Source organism: Stigmatopora nigra, chromosome 22 (assembly GCF_051989575.1).
Source record: "Stigmatopora nigra isolate UIUO_SnigA chromosome 22, RoL_Snig_1.1, whole genome shotgun sequence".
NCBI lineage: Eukaryota > Metazoa > Chordata > Actinopteri > Syngnathiformes > Syngnathidae > Stigmatopora > Stigmatopora nigra.
This window is the reverse complement of record NC_135529.1, coordinates 5830362-5851633: the sequence shown is the minus strand read 5'-3', so window position 1 is coordinate 5851633 and position 21272 is coordinate 5830362. Positions and strand designations below refer to the sequence as shown.

General features: G+C 39.6%; 1 protein-coding gene across 10 annotated transcripts in view; it reads left to right on the top strand.

Moving 5' to 3' along the window:
- Positions 1–268: 268 nt before the first annotated feature.
- The window catches only part of LOC144215979 (ankyrin-1-like), a 56634-nt gene continuing 35630 nt past the window's right edge, over positions 269–21272 (top strand). For 8 of the 10 annotated variants that reach the window (XM_077745230.1, XM_077745227.1, XM_077745224.1 and 5 more), the window contains exons 1-2: positions 269–508; positions 17610–17702. In XM_077745230.1, coding sequence (XP_077601356.1) covers positions 383–508; positions 17610–17702 — 219 coding nt within the window. In that variant the 5' untranslated portion in view covers positions 269–382. The remainder of the gene's footprint in view (positions 509–17609; positions 17703–21272) is intronic. The other 2 variants (XM_077745237.1, XM_077745229.1) reach the window with 1 other exon arrangement.

Genomic DNA, 21272 nt, shown 5'->3' with positions numbered 1-21272 from the left:
CCCTTTCATTCAATATTTTAAAGAACTGGCAGAGGGAGATGACAGGAAGGAAGGCTGCAGAAAAAGATTGAATGGACAAAGTGTACATTAACGATCGAGAGGAGCACCGTACTGCAATCGCATCCCACAGCAGACGGCTGAGGACTGCCGCTGTTTGTGAGTGCGTGTGTGTACGTGTGTGTGTGACTGCACTGCTGAAGAGGAGGAGGAGAGTGAGAACGCTCAGACTCTGCAGGACCAGAGAGGAACACAGCAGCAGCAGCAGCAGCAGCAGCATCATCATCAGCAGCAGCAGTAGCGCTAGTGTTGGCACGCGCCGGGTAAAAGTCCCTGCACCGTAAGATCTGGACGAGCCAAGACCACCCAGACCTCCTCGAGCGCGATGGCTCAAGCGGCCAAACACCTCCGCAAAAACAAGGATTTAGAAGCCCTAGCAGAGCAGGAGCGCAAAGAAAAAGAAGAGGAAAAGTCCAAGAAGAGAAGCCGGTCACGGGATAAAAAGCGCAAGGTACTCGGATGGATGATACACAGGTGTCGTAGTCAGGGGAGGCGGGTGGTGCTGGTGATGGTGGTGGTAGGGATAGGGAGGGGGATTTTGGGATGTTGAGATGCCCCCTCCCTTCTTTTTGTCATGCTAACTGGGTCTGGGGTGCCTGGGCACACATGGAAAGCCAGTCATGTTGTGTTTCCACTGTGTGTTCACACATTTCTCCCTGGCACACATGTATGTCATGGGCATACAAACACGGGAAACCGTCCTGCACACTGCATGCTTTCCTAATCCTTTTCGACTGCTTTATGCTTAGTTTATTGACTGTCCTCAATCAATTGTCCGCCAATGAAGCACTAGGTTTCTGTCCTCGTTCGCACTTTTCTGTCACCTTTTTTGAATTGGCACAGTGAAATTTTTATATGAGCACAAATCATCGAGTGGTCACTGCACTTGTCATTTATTTGGCTTTGGATTTACCGCTGCGGTGGAATACCCGCAGGCTACCCGTTTTTGGAAAACCTGCAGGATTCCGTATTTTACCTGAAGATTGCCGAGCTTTTTGTAAACAATAAATCACTGTGACGTCAGTCAGCAATTGCAGGGACCTATCCTAAAACTGCTGTGCATTATTACTGCTGGTACAATTTCTCATTTTCCATTGCGATTATAAAAATGATTCATCTTCAGATTTGGGTTGTTGATCGTTGGTTGAAAATAGCTCTTCAGCAAGCCTGTGAATGTGCATAGTGCCAAGCTGGCTGAAAACCAATCTGGTGCTGATGCGGCGGAGTGTTGTAGCCAAACACAAGACTGCTCCCTCCCTCCCAGTCTCGGGAGGCTTGCATTTTTCATTTCCTAGGTGCACTATGTTAAAACAAGGAAATGTAGTTGACTTGAATGTTTCACAGGAGCGTCAAACCTATTATCGTCTCCCAGCTTCACGTCAACCAACCCGTGCTCTTAAAAAAAGTGTGAGCTAGACATGAATGTGGTTGCACGCATGTGAGCGAGTCTGGAACAGAGAGATGCAAGTAGGGAAACACTAACAGCATATGCATGAGTGTGGATGAGTTTTTTTTCTCAAGATCTTAATCCAGCCCCATATTTGACTCAACGTGCGTTGTTTCAGGGGATCCTCTATCAGTTACATAACCATGGAGCCTTATTCACTTCAATAAGCCTTTCCCAATCCCCCCCCATTCACATTTTCAACACTACCTTATGTATGGGTTGTCGAGCTAGAAGTGTTTTTGTACTGCTCTTGAAATAACCGTCCACATTTGGTTCGTGAGAAAGCTGAACTTCTCTAACTTACTCTGATTAACGGGGCACTTCTTGGACTAATTTTTCTTGAACCTTAACTCTGACTCAATTGTTCAGTGAGACTTTGTGTCAAATTCTGCGAGACCTTTTCATGCCTCATATTTTTGGTCTGTGTTCTTACCATCTAGCAACGGGATTTAGGGGGAAATAAATACAGTACCAGTCTGCAATCGTTAATGTTTTCTTAATGTCAAACCAGTAGTATGTAGCTTTCTATCTGTTAACCAATAATTTTATTTTCGGATTCTGTAACATGGTGCATTTCATTTTGTTAGTAGAACCAGAAAAGATAAGAAAAAAAATGGCAATTAACAGTTCGAAGGGTAAACAGTCACCATTCCTGTGCTTAGTTTACCATTTAGTAAAGTTTGTCTGATACGTACAAGACAAAGAACTGGAAAGAAAGACAATTGTGGCAGTGGACTCCTGACCCATTAGTGTGCACGCTCTCAAGTAAGAGTCATTAATGAAATTCATCTGGTCAGTTTGCTCTACGGCTACTTGGCTACTCCAGACTGTCTAGAGCTGAGGTGTCTGCTCTTGGTCTAGCACAGTGCATCTTTCATGGCACTGACTTCTTCTTCTGGACAAAAATGTTGTTAGTTTAGTCTCTGCATCTTTCTGCCCTAAAAAACGGCCTAAAAACTGGAAGTAGATCTTTCTCAGTGCTGCCAAACCCAGACACGGATTGTAATAGCTATCTAAAGTGGTGTGTGTGTATGTTATCGTGTGTTGGGGTGTGTATGCAGGTTGGTGCAGCGGATTAGTGGTGCTGCTGCAGTGGTTACTAAGATCATCACAGTCAGAACCTGCCGTCTGATCATTTCTGCTCGTTTTCCTGCAGTTTTGTTGTGAGATTTAAAGTGAACATTTTTCAAGCAATGCTGTTTTTGTTAGACCCCCTGGCAGTACACTTGTGTTTGGCAGCTCCATCATCTCATTAGTTTGTTTCATGGACATAGATCTGTATCCCTAATTATCTCTGCAAAGTCAGCTGTATCTTTTGCTCTGCTTTCTGGGTCAGATTTAGTTGGATGACTGTAAAAGCCAACGATTCTAGAGACCATCACAATCTGATTTCTGATCTGTTATCATTCTTTTACCAACATGTATTCGCCTCATTTGGTAGCTCCCCGTTGCAGACCTGTAGTACTAAATCTGTCTTTAGAGCGCCATATTAATTCAACTGTGTAGCTCAATTCCTATTATTATTATTAGTATCCCAGAGATTGTTCTTATTTTGCTCTGTTTTGGAAGCTCGTATAGTTTCCGTCCTCTCTTCGCAGACACTGCTATACATAAAGAACGGTCTTGAATGGCACCCAATGTGAAACCATATACGCTATATATCACGCAGTGAGGTAAAGAAAAGCAATCTTGTGGCTGATTTTCTGTAAGAAATGGGTTCATATGACTCTTTGAATTCTCGACCTAACCTCTGTTCGTATTGGTAATATAATACATTCCTGCTTGCATGTTTTTCTGCGGCATACTCTTAGTAGTAGTTCTTCACAAATACAGTATGGTCATATGATTAGAAACGTTAAGTCAGAAATGTTAAGTCATTAAATTTTTTAATCCTTAAGAGCCATATGGATTACCGCTGAATTATATACCAGAAAATGTTGACACTAAATTTTTCCAAAATATTAAATCACAGTAATTAAGACAAAATATTATTAGTTGATGGTTTTACATAAATAAAGGTTGACTGGGCTCCTAATGAACCGACCTTACATCTGCGTTAGACATGAAAATAGATCCCCAAGTATTCCCATTAATGATGCGCCAATTGCAGAAAGTCTTTGATAAAATACCTCCTAGGGTCTTATCATGGTTAGCCCTTTACAAGAGCAGAAAATATATTTGTTTGATTTGTAACATTAGACCTTGATAGCTACACAGTGATAATTAAACACTGTAGGTACACACTTGCCAGCCATTACTCGTCATTAGGGTTGTGAACTCCTGTATCATCACGTCTCTTATGTGGTCAAGGCAACTTTAAGAGCGCAATAAGTAAGGTTAAGATTAGTCAATAGTCTCAGCCAGGGAAGTGTTCAGAGTTGCAAATCACGTTTGTCAATGGTGCACGCTTGGAATTGATGGAACGTGTGTTCAGGTGGCCCAGTGGATGCCCAGAGTCGGATGACTCAGCACGCTTGGTCCAGGCACTCATTCAGGTTGATGGAGGCTGGGGAAGACTTGATGAGTGCTGTATGGGCAGCACACACTCCTTTAATTAAAGCTGCAACGGAAGATACATGTGAGGCCAAGCCCCCCAAACCCACCACTGCCTCCACGGGCTCTTTTTATGAGCTTGCAGAGAACAAGCTTAAAGCTGTGACACCACCCATTCAGGTTTATATAGTAATTAAAGAAATCTCCCCCGCCTTTTTAAGTTTGTCTACATTCTTTTCAAGAATAGATTTAACACACACACATATACTCAGATGAATGAGAAGAGAAAAAAGAGGCAATGTCAAACATCCAGCAGGCACTTTTCTCTTCAGGGGGTCCGGGTTTCCCAGAACTCTAAAAAGCTTTTGAGTATTTAGTATTGAAATACGTTTATTCTGTCCGTGTTGGGTTTTACTGCCACTGTTGAGATGTGTTTGAAGACACTTGAATTTCCATGTAGTAAAAGCATAGGTCAGCATAAGCGTGTTGGCTGCTGATGGTAAATAAAGCTCAGCTGACACATCCGACTGCGCCAGTTTCAGCGTTAAACCTTAATGATGGCAGCATCTGCCTTTGTTCATCCTCCCACTGCAGCGCATAATCTATTTATTTCCGAGACAGCACGTGAAATGATGTGTCATATTGAGAGGGGCTTCCTCAGACTCTCCGTCAAGTGCCTCCCTCCCCGTCTACCATCTTCCTCACACAATGTCTCTCCTTGGCCAGTTGTGCTAATCTTTCTCTCTCTCTTTTTTCTTCTCACTCTCTCTCTCTCAATTGTTATTCTGACAGTGCAGCTATTGCATAACCAAAATTGAGAGAGATCCGGGTTATTGAAATATGTCCTTATAATGTACGCAATGAAAAATGGCGAGCACATGCAGATGCAGTACAATAACGTCATGCGATAGGTCAATGTTGTTTGTTATCACATAGCAAAGCATTTGTTGTTGAGTTTTTCCTTTTAACCTATTTGCCAATGAAATTGCAAGAGAGGGAAAGGACAGGTGGTAGAATCCGGCACTTATTGCTCACAGATGCTCTGTGTTCTGCTTTGATACACTCTCTGCAGTCTCTCCCTCTCTCTGAGTCATCCATAAGATATAAGCCATGACAAACTAGGATTTCATCCTCATTGCTCACCTTGCTCCTATTTTTACTGTTAAAAAAATCAGATTTGAATGAAATCTCATCTTTTTAAATATTATTATTATTATTATTTTCACATAAAATTAGACTCGAGTGGTGCTGAAGTCAGTGTAGAGTGCAGTACTGAAATCGACCGAGGTAAAGTGTGACCAAATGTTGAGAGTTTGTAGTATAAGTGTGTCAAAGTTGTGTGCTAGCATAGTGATAAGGTTTGTTGGATGGTAACTATTGTGGCCGGTGTGAGCAGCCCTCTCAAATGACTCCCAAGTCAGTGCAGATTCCTTGAGTCGTCTAATCCTTGAGTCAAGTGTCATCACGGTGTTGTTGCATCATGGCACTGTTATTAAAAGCCCAAGCATTTGTCAACCCCTTCTTCTAAATCCTCATGAGGAGCAGAATGGTTTCACTTTGATTTGATTCACTCCTCTATAGAAGGACATCCAACAAAAACAAGAGAACACAAGAGAGCAGTGATAGCATCAGCCAGATGTATGTTGCAAATCTGAATTCTATATTCATAAAACCACCCTCATACTAGATGAGATTAAAAGTTAAAGGACCTGAATTTGAGGGACAATATGGGATGAAATATGTTATCAGAGAAAACTAACGGATGAACAAGACAACTTGAATAGAACACGCGATAATCCTAAAATCAAGAGCAATCGGAAGAGCACTTAACGAACGAGGATTATTGCATTATTGCCTAGAAGGGGATAATTAATGCCGCTGGCTTTGAAGAGTAAACACTTAGTTTTTTGTAAGCATTTTTATACAGCACATTTATGTAGTTTTGCAATGACAGAGGGAAAACAGGTCATTTAAAACAATTTGGTTATTCTCCCTTCTGGTTTACTTTGATGAATAGTTGAGCACGTGGGATATGGAATGAATTGTATTCCTTCTGACGTATTATCTTCAACATACATGAACTAGGACGAAATATGTGAAAACAGCCAGAGAGATGAGGCAGCTCGATTAATTAGTCATTAGTCCTGTATCTATGTCGTGTTTAGTGTCAGTGCGCTTGTTTGCATTTACGGAGCTGAGGCACGTGGCTCGTCGAGTGACGCAGGATTTACTAGCTGGCTGCGAGAAGAGTCATGTCACCCTCCCTCTAATTGGCAGACCCCAGAGATTGTTTCCCCCCCTCCAGTTGATGCAGAGCCAGGTGCCCACGCCTCTCTTTCCCGTTCTCTCTGTGCTCCAATGTGCATCCTTGCTCTAATCAATCCTCCTGCTCCAATATGGACTCCTTCCTTGTTTCCACCTCTGCTGCAGTTACTTGTGGCTCGTTGCAACACTGCAGAATTTCTTCTCTCGCCCCCCACCCCTTCTGCTCTTATTTAAGCCATGGACTATGCAAGATTTAGCACACTTGCCTCTACAGTCTTCTGGACTGAAACAATGAAATATAAACCTTGCATCAGATACTGACAGTGATCAAACTAAATAAGGCACTTAAAATCTCTGCTGCAGAAAATGCCATTGGGCCAGTGTGCATTCTTAAGGGAAAACAATCATGTCAGCTCCTCAGGGAGGAGAAACTGTGGGAATGCAGTTGCTCCACAAGGTCAAACGCACCTCCATCTGGACTACGTTGGTACACACATGCATGTAAACTTGGCAAGAGCACACCCATGTCAGCAAAGCCTTAGTCAGCACAATGTGTGTGTGTGTAATGTTGCCACCCAGTGTTCACAACGAGGACTTTCTAATCGAGTGGAGGCTGACATCATTTTTTTCCAGCGTTTTCTTGAACCATAGGATGATTGGTCATTGCTCATTGATGCTATTTAACACTTTGAGAAAGGGAAGCACTCATTAATATCTGGATAGAGAACAAAAATTCAGTTCTTGAATTTCTATAATTGCTCCAAGAAAAGTCTTCCCAAGTACAATTATACTACCTTGACATTATTTATCTATGTCCTACGACCACTATCTACAAATTGCACCTTAAGACAATCCACTTTTTTACTCGGGGAGAAGATTGGCAGTTTTATAAAGATTATTTTGTAAATTATTCATTAGTTTGTTATCGATTCCTGGAGTCATATTCTTACAACTCAGCATTTGGCTCTCTTCATTCCGTCCACATCTCACTTTCTGCTGCTTCTATGTAGCCGAGGCATAGAGTCGAGCTGCCCCTTTTTGTGGTTTTCTTCTGCTTCTGGCAATTCCCCCCCGCTCCAGAGTTAAAGTGCAAGAGAATCTATAGCGGGGGGCTAAAGGGTCTCATGGTGCTGAGTTTCTGTTAATGGAGAAATTGTTTTTTAGAGCATAGAGCGGTGGGACTTTGGCCCGTGGGACCCTCTGGCAGGGACATTTAATTGCCTTTTCGTATGTCGGTGTTTGCTGCACGGACGAGCAAAGTTGATGTCCTATCTTTTATAAAATCATGACAGATTATCTGCCGAGGGAAAAAAGTGGAAAGTTTTGAAAAATAACATTTCATAATGGACCTTATTTCCAAGTTTATCCAGTTTCTGCGTCTTCCACTACTTTGTTTCAGTCACTTTTGCATTCCTGCTTTTTGCTGAGTCGAGCAAACAGGACCTATCCCATCTCTTTCATTATTTCCTCTTAGCACACCTTGCATGGCCACTTTTCCTTTACAAAAACAGTGTTATCTTAATCAAATGATAACATCAAGCAGGAGGAAATGTTGGGGAAAGCAAAGACATTCAACTCTTTCAAGGACAGTGGTCACTACAGTGAATATCTGTTCAATTTGTCATGAATTCCGTGCCAGCTCAGGTCATAGGTTACTATAATTTCAATCATGTTCAACACTACCTATTTTTAACTCATTAATTTTATTTAAAATGTATTTTTTGGAGTTACTCATTACATAATGTGCAAAAAAGAGAAATATTACAATTGAATGTGAAATTGGTGCTGACAATCTGTTCTATATTGATGTTGGGGGAAAAAAGGGGGATAGCAAAATGATTCGTGTGTGAAAAGGTAGAATTTTTCCCTCTTTGATGGTGTAGTAATTAATGAGTATTTTATTCAAATTGCTTTGACCCAAGACGTGCATTTCATTTATGGTAGTAGTCGCTCTTTTGTTTTTGTTCTACATTTTTTTTTTTATTATTACACATTTTTTAAAGACACTTGTAGGATCCTTGGACTTCAGCCCTGGTTGTTATATAATATGCTCAGAATAACCTACTGAGTTGAGATGTTTGTAGGAGTGTTAGAATCTGGATTGTGTTTTACTACTTAATGCAAATCCTTTTGATATTTTTGGTATTTAAGGCTTTAATCCCGAGGTTTGTCTTACTTGGCAAACATGGCATGAACCTTTGCAAAGTTGTAGCATCTATTTATTGTACGATTTGCTATTTGGCAGTCATTGCATGTCTTGTGTGGTTGTTATTGCACCATAATTCTTTTGAGGAAGGGCTGGTTTTACTCCCCCTGCTGGTATGATCAGGTTGCTTCTCTGCTGGTTGAAACCCAGTGATGCTGTGCAGAAGAGCATCACTCTTCAATTCTTGGAGAATGTGACACTAACATGAGTTAGTGTTTATGATGTATGTTGTAGAGTGTGTTTCTTTCAGACACCTTGTGTGCCTTCCATTTTCTGATATAGCAAAGGAGTGCTACTGTAGCCGTGCGAGCAGAAACACAGAGGCACTCATAAACATGCCCTGTTCTAATCCACCTTTCCCTCGCTTCCAATGCAGCAATCCAGTGCGGCTTTGCAATACTGGTTCACATACTCATCAATTATTCATTATTGTTCAGCAATGCACTTGACGAAGAGAGCAAATTAGACGTTAAAGAACTGATAACTTCCCAGTATTGTTGTGCGTCAGTGAAACAGCTCCAGTTACAACACCCTGTTAACCCTCTTGCTAGGAGGTACAAAGTCAATCAAATCTTGAGATTGTGAAGACATTTTTGTGCATCGAACCACATTCAGAATTCTATCATTCGGAAAACACCTGTGTCACCGACCCTACAGAATTGCCAGCTTCCAGCCTGAAGTAAACGGATTCTCTCAGCTCTGATAGCAGCAACTTCTATGAATAACTATACATTATTGCAACGGAATCGGCCCTGGGCGTCCTATCAAGTCATGATTAAAATGGAAATTCTCAGATTACAACTCGCACTGACGTTTATTTAACCTTTTAAAGAACAACACAAAGGAGATAAAGAGCAACATGGGCATTGTTGCAGGTTATTTATATTTCTCTCTTTCACCGTCTTATGTTCCGAACATCAAACTGAAGCAGATGGGATTTATTAGAACGCTATATTTGTTGCATTTACTGAGAGCAGCACAGATGCAAACAGCATGAACTAAAACAATGGTGTTCTTTTTCAATGTTGTTTAGGGATGGCAGTTTTAGAACAAAATTTTAAAACTACAGAATGAACATATAGTGGGGCAGAGTGGTGGTTGCTGCAGAGAGGCAGATTATAGGAGGCAGGTCTGAAACTGTGTTCCACAGCAATGCAGGGTCATGAATGATTCAAAGACAGCAGAGGTGAGCGTCATCCAGCCGCTCTTAGATGCATGTTTTCATTTATGGCCCCCAAAGTGATTCTTTTTCATGGGCAAACTTAACTCTTCCCAAGTATACTAGGAATGTGTCTGATTTGTTTAACTTAGTATAGTGGGAATCATGTGTTTTACAATTCTGTTGCGGTAAGTGAGGCCAATTGATGTACTACTAAATTTTCTTGGTTCCAAAACAGCAATAAAAATACAGAGAGAGGTAATAGGCACTGCAGTTTTGTGGAAGACATCTTTTGCAAGACAAATACAACAACAACTAAATCAGCATTTGAGTAGCTCCAAGTCCGTTCATGCTAAGATAGTAGGGGCACTCAACAGTAGACTGAAAAACCTTTGCTAACCAATCAATAGTAATTGGGTATTTATATTGCCTTTCTGCTTGGGTCAGTGGAAATACAACAAGAATGGGATGCATGCTGGACTAACTTCAAGTTCCAGTGCAACAATAATGACAACTGTAGGTTTGTAGGAGGAATTCTAGCACATATTGTTATAATGGATTGACCTCTAACACTTAGGCTTCATTCAGCAACAGTATTTTACACCATTTTTGTTTTTATTAGGTGTGACTGCTGTTTTTGGGTGTGTGAGTGTGTGTAGAATCCAAAAGTCATTTCAGGACATCACATTTCTAAACTGTATGTTCTTAAAAATTATGAAGAGCATCGTACATAAGTGTATGCACTTGTCTTATAAAACGAATGAATGAAAAGAATACTGACATTCAAAAGTAGCTTGACTTTTATCATAATGCATTTTTTAGCAATCTGAGTCAAAGTGCTGTGTTTGGGGGTGGATCTATTTTGAGTCTCATGGCCATATTGTGTTGTTATCCTTGGGAAGTCCTTACTTTACTGTTTCTCTCAACAATCCAAACTTGATGTCTGTAATGTACATTTCTATTCATATATATTGTTTGTTGTCTTCACTGTAAAAACCCTAATGGTGATTGTGCTCAATTCCACTTACATATTTTTGTCCTAATAATGTAGCCCATAGTCCTTCAAAAGGGACATCTGCATGTATGTGTTAGGGATTAGCTTTTGGCGCTTATTGTGTTCACCTCCATTTCCCTTCCATTTTTTTTGCATCTCAACAACCACTTTTATAGGTAGAGCTCTTGCAATGCTTGCTCTCATCCCATCCAATCCAATCTGCCCTCTACCTTCTCTGATATTGTTCTCTTTCTTTGCATTCCTCTTTCTCAAGCATGCTCACATTTTTTTCCACATATTGCTTTCCATTCTTTTTGGAACTCAAGCTGACTGAGGTGCTCTTGTGGTTCCCCTTGCTTGGTTTTCACAAGCCACTTCAGTTACCTTGTCCAAGTGTTTCCTTTTGTTGCGAGTTGGATCTTTTCTGTAGTTTTGAGGGTGATAGTTTTTTTTTTTGTGTGAAAGATAAGTGCAATTTTTCAAAGGCCACAGGTGTGTAGCAATGGTGGGATTTTGTTTCTCTCCCGTCTTGCTTGAATAATCCAGCCGAAAGTTAATTTAGGTGTAGAGTAGCATTGTGGTGTGCCCCAAAAAGTCCATTACAAAGAGTCAGAAGTGGTTTATTCTGTCAAAAAAATCTAAGAAAGTGTGTTCTTTATCATTTAGTATATTAAAGCCATAAGCGATGAACTTGAACATTTGACATCCTACAAACTATTTAGAACTTCCCATATTGTGTAAAATGAGAAATTGCAAAAAAATGTTGCTTAAATCATTATATTATTTCAAATTAAACTATCACCATAAATGGTATATTTAAAGAAGTTACATTTTACAACCAATAGAGTCTCTTCCACTGGCAACCAATGAAAAAGCTCCCCCTGACACACACACACACACTGTCTCAATACATCACTCCAACATCATTCCTTGATACCCATTGTTACTTAACCAGGGCCTTAGAGACATCTTGTGGTACCCAGGGGGACTACAATGAATAAAATAACATAATAAAACTATACATTTGAGATTTTCTGACCGTGAGTAAAGTGGTAAACATATATTCAAGAAGAATCTCAACTAGGTGGATCTCAATGTAATTTAATGGACCTCCACTTTAGTAAGGCAAACCAGTTTGAGTTTTTGTGAGGTGGAGGACAAGGACAGAAAACAGAGTATGGAAAAGTGAGTGTGAGGGTAAGCCCCAAAAAAAGCTCCATGAAAAAGCTTTGAACGTCCACTAACTGTATGAGCCCCGCTCTGCTGATAAGGACCATGAAAGGAATAATGATGACAGTGGGGTGCAAATGCAGTTCTATTTTTAGATGCATTCAGCTTTCCTGCTGTGTGTGCATGACTGTGCTGCATGTGTGAGGATGGATCTACTTGAATGAACAACTCCTATTTGCAAGCTTTTTCTCAGCTCTATTCATTTTCCGCTATACAATACGCCTGTGTACAATATTCCATGTCACTTGTTTCCTGCACTCCTGTGTGCCTAGGTGTAATTGTTTGTCCTATTGGTGCTGACTAAGGAATCTGGGAGCCGCAGCGAAAAGCACTCCCACTTTATGAATGCACCAGGCCTGGTTTGAGGAGCCTGTAAATAGCAGAAACTAACTTGAATGCTTGTGAAGGTCCGTCTAATTTTAAGGAAGCCATTGCTATTGAATGCATGTAACTCCGATTTGAACAATCACAAGCCCATCTTTAATGCTAAAATGAACAACAATTTTGTTCTTTTGGTGAGAGCAGTTCCTTAAATGTGCTCAGTGCTGTATTGTGTGTGATTTAACATCAGCATATTATTGGAAAGTGTTATGTTGCTCTCTTCGGGGTGTGAAAATGTTTAAGGGTTACCTGTTTTTACTTTCCGTTGCTGTTTGTGCACAAAAAGCCTTAAAGTTGTTGGGCTTCTGTAACTAAGTCGTGTGTGTTATACAGTAAAGATATCATTGCAGTGGGGCTCATTTAGCACTGCATGTAGCAGTGATCGAGGGGGGCTTTGGTGTTTCACGTCCCCGGAGAAAGCAGGATTGGCTGAGCGAACAGTGCTGATAGATGGCCTCCAAATGTCCCGCTGACTGCTAAATTCACACATACATACATATTTTTTTTGTTATTACTCTAACATGCATGACACACAGCTATTTTTAATACAGTACTGTATTTCAATTCATACCAACTGTGCCCAATGTGGCAAAAATCTCCCTTTTAATAGCTGCATAACCATTCTTCAATCCCTTGGGCGATATATACAGAAAAATATTCATACATGCAGTTATGCAATATTCCATTATTCCACCTCCTATGGTTGTGGAAATGTGAGGGAAAAATGGAAATCCCACTGTAATAATGCACAGTTGGAGTTCTTTTTTTATTACACAGTTTTCTGAAATTCTGTAATTATTTATTTATTTAGTTAGTTATCTGGAAGAAAGATTTGTTTATTTTCCTTGCCTCTAATCCTCACGAGGATGCCAGAGCCCATCTCATATTAAAGTAGGCAGGGTACTTTAAAGTAGTTGCCAATAAACAAGCTAAACACTCTCCCAACGTACAATTGTGTTTCATTCATATTTTATCCAAATCCTGACTTCACTTTTCATTATTATTTAGCAATATTTTTGTAGTTTTAAAACACAGTTTTGCAGGCGTGTCACAGCAATCAGTTAACATGCAAACAGTTGCTTGTTTTGTGTTTTTATGGATGCATCTAACTCAGGATAAACATGAATCAGAGTATGAGCTCTAATAACCACATATTTCATCAACATTACAAGATCTTATTAAACATTAACAAGAAACATATACGCAGTTTTAATAAGCCTTTTTTTGCCTTGGATAAATGTCTCCCATATTAAGACCCCATTGCAAAAAAAATAATTTAAAAATCTTAATGAGGATAGATGAATAATAAAGATGATCCATAAATCATAGCTTGATATTTACTTTAATTCTCTGAATCATTGGTCTTAATGTGCACAAAAAAAATCAATAGAATTTTCAATTTAAAAGTTCTCAATAAGAGAATACTCTAATGAGAAAAGTTTTTTTCCAGTCCTGGTAATAATCGTTCTTTGTTCTTGTCTTACTGCCGCGTTATACGTCTGAATGTGTCGCTTGATAATATATTCCTTAAGGTCTAATGTTAAGCAAATGTATTTGTCTGAAAAGCAGATGATGATCACTTCTGAACTTCTAATCTTATTGCGATTCATTCAGTAGCTTGGCGCTTTTTGTACGTGGAGATTGCACATGGTATGCTGATTATTTGAGATAAGAGTGTGTCCACTAATATGACAGCCATGACCTGGTGGCTGTATTGTTTACGATTATGTATGTGGCACAGCAGATGTTCCTGTTGGTTTAGTCTTGGCATGGCTCTTTTTGGCTTCACTCTCCAACGCGTATAGTATTCGTGTTGCAATTTGCAAGTGGGGGGTCTGCTTACTGAAGTGGTTGCAGCTACCGTTGCAGTCTTGACATGAGTCTCCGTAATCCACCGGCTGTTCCAGTATGCGTATGTAAGGCTTTAGGCTAGGCCCATACAATAGGCCAGACCTGAAAAGGACCATAATGAGGCGCAGGCTGAAAGAAAAGACATGTCTCTTTCCATTTCTCTGCACGAAAAGAAAAGAGCAACATAAAAGAATAAAAAGCAAGCAAAAAAAGATGAAAATAAGCCTTTCAAATCCAGGTTTTTGGCTGCGCTGTCTCGTTGAGTCTATCTTGTCTTTATGCATGTTTTATTATGATAATGGATACATTACTCTGGTTTGGGAAACTGGTGCTTTTTCGAGATAAATAGTTGTAAACAAATATTTTAAAGCAACTGAAAGTCATTGATAAACATGTATTCTAAAGGTCTCCAGCTTTTTTTCCACAAATAAGACAAATGCCTTGTTGGGAGTGAGTGTTACTAAGCATCATTTCTATGATCCCTGATTTCCACTTAGTATCTCAATGCAACAATCCACAGTTAGGATACCTCAAGTAAATTGTCAGACTACACAGACTTAATAATTAATACAATAAAATTGCTTTTGTTAATGATTAATGGTGGTATAAAATGGCTTTCTTACAGTCATGAGCTGCCCTGCCTGGCAAATCTAAACCCTGCTGAATTTCAGACACTGAATGATGAGTGTGATCACTCTGTAGACATTCTGGTCAATTAGACTATAGTCAAGTGAAAACCATGTATGTATTTTAGAATTTTATGACACAAAGGGTATGATTAGAAAGTTCTAAGCTAGTCTGCAGAAGAAAAGGTACCACAAGAAGCTGATATGGTGATGATGAGACAAAGTGAATAGGGATGCTCCTGCACAATATTTCAATTCCATACCACCTGGTGCTTCAATCTGTGCCCTTCTAGAATTCACCTCACTTAAATTCATCTCACACTATATGCATGATTAATCAGGCACTTTCACCTTAGAAGCCCTTAAAAAATCTTCTAGAAGTTTTATTGTCACTATTCATTATTATTTATTAAATATGCTACTTTCCATCACTTTTCTTAAGTTTTAATGATTGGGGTCAAAGGTGTGTTTACTTTGGTGGCTCTTTCAGCCTTTTCTACCCAATCCTTGGAAATGTTACACTTTCCTCTGAATTCGATGTAAGGTTTATTGCCATGGATGATTATTGTAATCATTTTTAGTAGTTGTCATTTATATATATTCCTAAAAATATAAGACGAACAAGAAAGCTTGTGTTGATTATGAATACATATAATTTGCCCCCCAAAAAATTCTACATTTGGAGTTTGGGACTTCTCTCTTCGTTTCTTGCTTGAGCCATACCTCTGGAAATATGGAATATGCTTCACAACTATGAAGGTATCATTTTCTGATACAGTTCACCGGCCATTGAGTGGACACATTTTATCAAGTTCTTTCTCTTCTCTGTTATTTCTGATTATAGTGAGTCTACCCAAATGCCTAGGCTAGGTTAGTTAGGTGCCCAGAGACTACGCGTGTTATCCCATTTTATCCTTCTAATCTACAGCGTAACAATTTGAGTTCCCTCTGTCTTTTGGCTGCCCTGGGGCTCCCAAAGGCTCCTCAGTGAAATGGCCTGTTCCTCTTATCAGCACCTCTCAACCCCCTTTGCCTAAGACATTTCCCACCTCCTCGTCTTTATCCTCACCCCTTTGCCCCTCTTCTCCTGTCATCACTATCCGTCTGCTACTTAATCCAATTATCCTTTTAAGCTGACACGCTCTGCAACTCACCACAAACTCTGCAGATGACGCCGCCGCATATCATTTGGTCGCACAAACACGAAAAGAGGACAAAAACGGTTAAAGGAGAGTTTTCCCCAAAAAGAAAAAAAACGGGCATTCAAAGTGCAATTTTTGGGGTGATAAATCGGTTTGGAAAACGATGCAGTATACTGCAGTCTTTTCCCCTGGATTTTTCTATTTTAGGGTTTGGCCTCTACTGTCACCTTGTGATTCGCTCTACCCTTGCGGTGACTCCGTGTGAGTGTGTGCGTCTCGCACAGCTGTGTGTTGACTCTAGCATCTGACACTTCACCTTTCCCCACCTCTTGAAGTTTGTTAGTGCGTATGTATCTCATGTGAGTACATCAAACTTGCTCAATTTATAACACAAAACAAGAAAATTAATCATTAAAATTTCCAGAGCAAAATACCTTTTAATTCAATTTCTTTTCATTTTTACACTAATACTAAAGTCAAATGTCAAAAGTGGGCTGCTAAATATTGTCCCTGTGCCGCAATTTGCTCCTGGACCACAGGTTTGAAACCATCTCCTTTATGTAAATCTATTCTACTTGTTTGTTTGGGTTTTTTACAGTACTGCAGTTTTATTGAAGACTCATAATTGCAAATATGGGTATCAATGATAGTTTTTTTTCTACATGTTCGGGGGTACAGTTCAGGGTGAATCTTGCCTGACTGAGATAAGTGCTAAAAATTCTGTAGATATACAATCACTACATCATGTTGTTTAGTCAAAACTGCGTTTTAACATCATTTCCTCTGAGCTGCATATCTTTTTGCAGTTTTAGGGTGTGCCTACCAGCGACACTTTATCATGAAGTACCATACATTTGCTGAGTTCAATGTAGGTATTGCCATGACATGGTGATTAATGTGTTCATTGAAGAGATTTTGACAGTCATTTTACTGTGGAAAAGGGTTCAAGTGGCTCAAAAGTAGCTGTTTGATTTTTTTTATTTTTTATTTTTTAGTTAGAAACACCACAACAGGCAAGAGAAACAGTTTGTGGTTGTGTGTGATTGTGGCTGCATGGGTGTGTGTCAAATCGATGTGGAATATAATTTAAGAATATGCAAGCGTTATAGATCCTACAATGAATGATGTCTTCAAAGGTCATGATGATTTAATGTAATTTAACCAAAGTTTACACAGTGAAACAGCAGAGCAATTGAAAGATTGAATGTGTGAATGCTTTCTCTTGTGATTTATGGAGTGCATGCAAATTTGTGAGAAAAAAAATACCATTAATGCACAGACAAACCTGTGCAATGTTTACTTGTGGTCAATTACCCGTGCCGATTGTTTTTTTCTACTGGGTAAGTACAATTGCGCAAGCTAACCCAGAAAATCCAGTCTCACTTGAATCATGACTCAGCCGTTCCATCTGTGAGCATCGACACCACCATCTTTGCCATCAGTGGCCCGCTGCCCAGTGATGGCCACTGCATGTATGACATCCTTGTTGGCACAGCCATGCTGGTCATCCTTACCTGTTTCCCACAGACAGACCATTTTGCGGGGGCGGGTGGGTTCTGCTTTACTTTTTCCCGATTCCCATGCCTTATCGGTCTTCTCGACCTGTGTCAAAATGATCGGATGTCGCTTTTTATTTTATTTTTAATCTTCCTTGTTGCTGATTTCCTACTGCTCTCTTCCCTCTCTTTTCTGTCACCCCATCTTCTTCTCACTGTTCTTATTAACTGGGTTCTGTCTTTATGTCATATGTTCTTTTAGGCCCACGCCGTGCATCGCTGGCTAATCGATCAGGACAGTAGTGTGAGCTCTGAGATGCCGGATGGCCAAGGAGTATGGCTCTATGATGATGAAGTAAATATCTGCAACATGTATATTTGGCCTTTTATCTATATTAATGTGTGTGTGTATATATATGTATGTATATATATTCTGTATGGATCGTCATCCCGTCATGTAAATTGTGTCACTTTGCTGCCGTTTTATTTTTTTCTTATCAATTTTTCTTGTGTTGCTTATGGTATTGTAGTGCTGGTTCATTGGAGTGGTGCTGTCGTGCTGTGAGCTAATTCAGTCGTACAGGTGTCGTGGATCACGCTGGAGCTTTTATTTATTTTTTTTACTCTTCCCTTTCCCTGCTTGACGATTGTACTAACTTGCTGGTTTTAATGTTTTTTTTATTTCTTATGTTTGTGTAGGACTTTTATACTTTCATGTAAGACACGTGTGTATCTGTTTTTAAGAATAACATCGTTCCCAGTGTCTTGTGATATCCAGAAAATGATGTTGTCAGATCAGCATATTACATGGCAAGAGTCCACGGGCAAAATATCAGTCATATTTAGTCGCATAACACGAGGAACATATGGTAAAGTTACTAAAACACTTGTTTATTGCAACACAAAGTAGTTCATGCAGCAGAGGTTCACATAACTGATAACAGAGTATTTTTCCTGTGGGTTCTTCTGATTTAGTAAATATGCTTTTGTTTCATCCGTACCACTGTGATTGTGTTTCGGCTAAGATCAAATTTAAAGAGTGTGAGGAGTGTGTGTGTGTATGTGTGTGAGTTGTTAGTTCACCTTGCATGCTTACTCTCACTCCTTGCATGCCATTTCCACTTTATTAGCGTTTCTGTCCTTATTAACCTCAGTATGTTTGCTGCATAGTTGTGGTTTGTGCATGCCTTGTACCTTGCCTTTGATGGTTCACTGTTTGTGTATTGTGGCTCTTGTGTATTTCCAATGTGACAGCAATCGCTGTCTGTCTTTATCTATCCAACCAGTCTGGGACTTGTCCGCCAATGGTCTCATTGCGACTATCTAATAGATGATCTTGGAATTCCGTTTTGGTTAAGTGGAAGAGAGTTCATCTAAGTTCAATAAGGCCCCTGGTGAGACTGTCCCAGACTTTGCTTTCCCCTCAAATCCTCGCTATTGCTATTCCAAATGACTAATCCCTCTTTATCTAACTCCAATTTTTCTTCTGATTATGATGGACCACTTTGAGACTTCCTAAAGTCTAAATTTCAGTCAATTAATTTATAAACATATTCCAGAAAACATATGATCTAGTATATTATTGTAGAAAAATACGAGAGGACAAGTGCGCCCCATGTAATCTGACTATTCAAAAACAATGTAAAATATTGGTTGTTCATTATGTATAACGGGTAGGTTTTTTAAAAAAACTTTTTAATCATATTTCCCTTTCGTGGTTAGTCCAATTGTGAATATTCTATGGCCAACTAAAGACCCATTGTCTGTTGGGTGTATGTAAAGCCTTAAAAATAATTCAGGTAGTCACACGTGCAGTACCAATTTAATTAGCGGGATTTAAACAAAATAGTACATTTTATTATTTTTGGTTTGACATGTTTGGTTTGCTTTGACTAGGTTACGAATACTGCTGAGAAAATACAGGCGTCTTTATCAACCTGTCATGCCCCTCCTATAAGACAGATTTGTGTATTGTCAGAGGTCTGTGTTAAGGCCGTGGCCCCTATGCTGTTTTGACCACTTATTAGGATTGGGAAAGGTCCCCTACAGCTCTAACTAGCCCTCATTTAGTCCTCAGAGACAGATGCTCTGGAAGCCAAGCCTTATTCGTCACACTGCGGTTCCATGGCAGATTCAATATGAAGAAAAGCAAACTGTCACACACCACAGTCATATAAATTCTCCCCCGTCTCAGTTTCTTTCTTTTCCAGCTGCTCCCCATCCCACTGTATTTGCAGACTACATTAGGACCCCCATTCATGACCAACCACCAGCAGTTGGCCATAATTTGTTTCAGCAAGGAGGGGCAGAGTGCAATTTACATGTGAAAGGCCATGGCCTATTCAAATATTGTTGCACTCATCTCTATCCCAGGGATATTAATACCAGCTTTAAAAAAAAAAAATCTGAATTAAGGCCAAGGTTTTGTTGTTGTTTTTCACGTAATGTTGACCCAACAGATCTCACTTATTTCTAGGGAGTTTTGACATGTTCTGATGAATAGCACCTATAAGAATTGACATTAGGAAGGAGAGAAACTGAGTGATAACAGAAGCATGTACGCATGCATGTGCATGGGATTTAGGTGAATGCGCAGACAACGTGGGGAAGGTGGTCAGAAAGTCTCCAGGCTAAAATATATTCTCTGTCCACCTTTCACTAGGTGTGTGCAAATACATTTTTTAACAAGCTGGTCTGCTTTGGGTTTTTGGAACTTCCTATGTGCTGCTTTTTGTTTTTATGTCCAGCTGCTTGCATCCCTGTGTTAACTAATGGAAAAATATACCATGGAAACTGCAGTATGGCACAAATTGCCTTTAGGGGTGTGTGTCAATCATAAACAATGGAAATATAAATCAAGTTTTCGGTTCAGATTGATATTCTATTAAAATTGTGCAGTCATCTTGTTCTTGCCAACAGTCTAGAATTAAATAGTCAACACAAAGTCTTGCCTTGTCATGTGATTATGACAAAGGCTGATATTTTCAAATTAGTGTCACAAACGAGCCAGAGAAAAAACAGACCCACTGCCTGAGTCAATATTTGGATGCTCAGTAAAATGCCTCGCATGATGTGAATGACGCATTGACTGCATTTTGTGAAACTTTCTCAAATCCTCATCCGAAAAGAAGACATTGTTACCTGTTCATGGTATACTACCTGGACTTTTGTTCCCCTGCCGTTAAATCTAGTTCATAGCGATTCCCTTTCCTATCCTGGAATGTCATGAGCATTAGACTTTCCTAGGTTATCCATCGTAAGCATTTTTAAGCATCATTTGTGTGGAAATCCATAGAAAAACAGTTGAAAATAGTCTACCAGCACCTGTAGTTGCTTTCATTTGCAGACTTCAGTGTTAGCGGCTTATAGTTTAGTGGTTAGTTTATGGATTTTTACAGCCTCAGGTTTTTTTGATGCAATGTACATAGATATATGCTGTTTATAATAAGGCTTAAATATTAACAAGTTCGGGTTTCTTGTCAAATATTATGGTTGGAGTTCATAGTTCGATGTGCCATGTTGTCCAAAAATTGTGGTCATTAAATTGCTTAATTTGAGATTTGAACCCTTGAGCGTCCTGGCCATAAGCTTTATAGGATCTGCCCTATTACATTTTATGGTTCATAATTCTAAATTAAAATGTGTGTACTATATAGTACCAAAATGCCATTCAGGGGTCTTGCCAAATTATAGGAGTGAAACGGTTCACACCCCTATTGCAGAGTTGATCAAACACAATTTTATTCAGACTCCACTGCCTGAAATAATGCCCCATATGCATTGGAATGGTTGCTAATTGCTGCATTATGTTATTCTAGTGTATGTGTGTATTCTATACCTGCATGGATTTACTTCAGGTCTGTGTGTATGTAGGTTTAAAATCCCTGAACGAGTGAATTTTTGAATGTGTGTTTTTGTGTGAGAC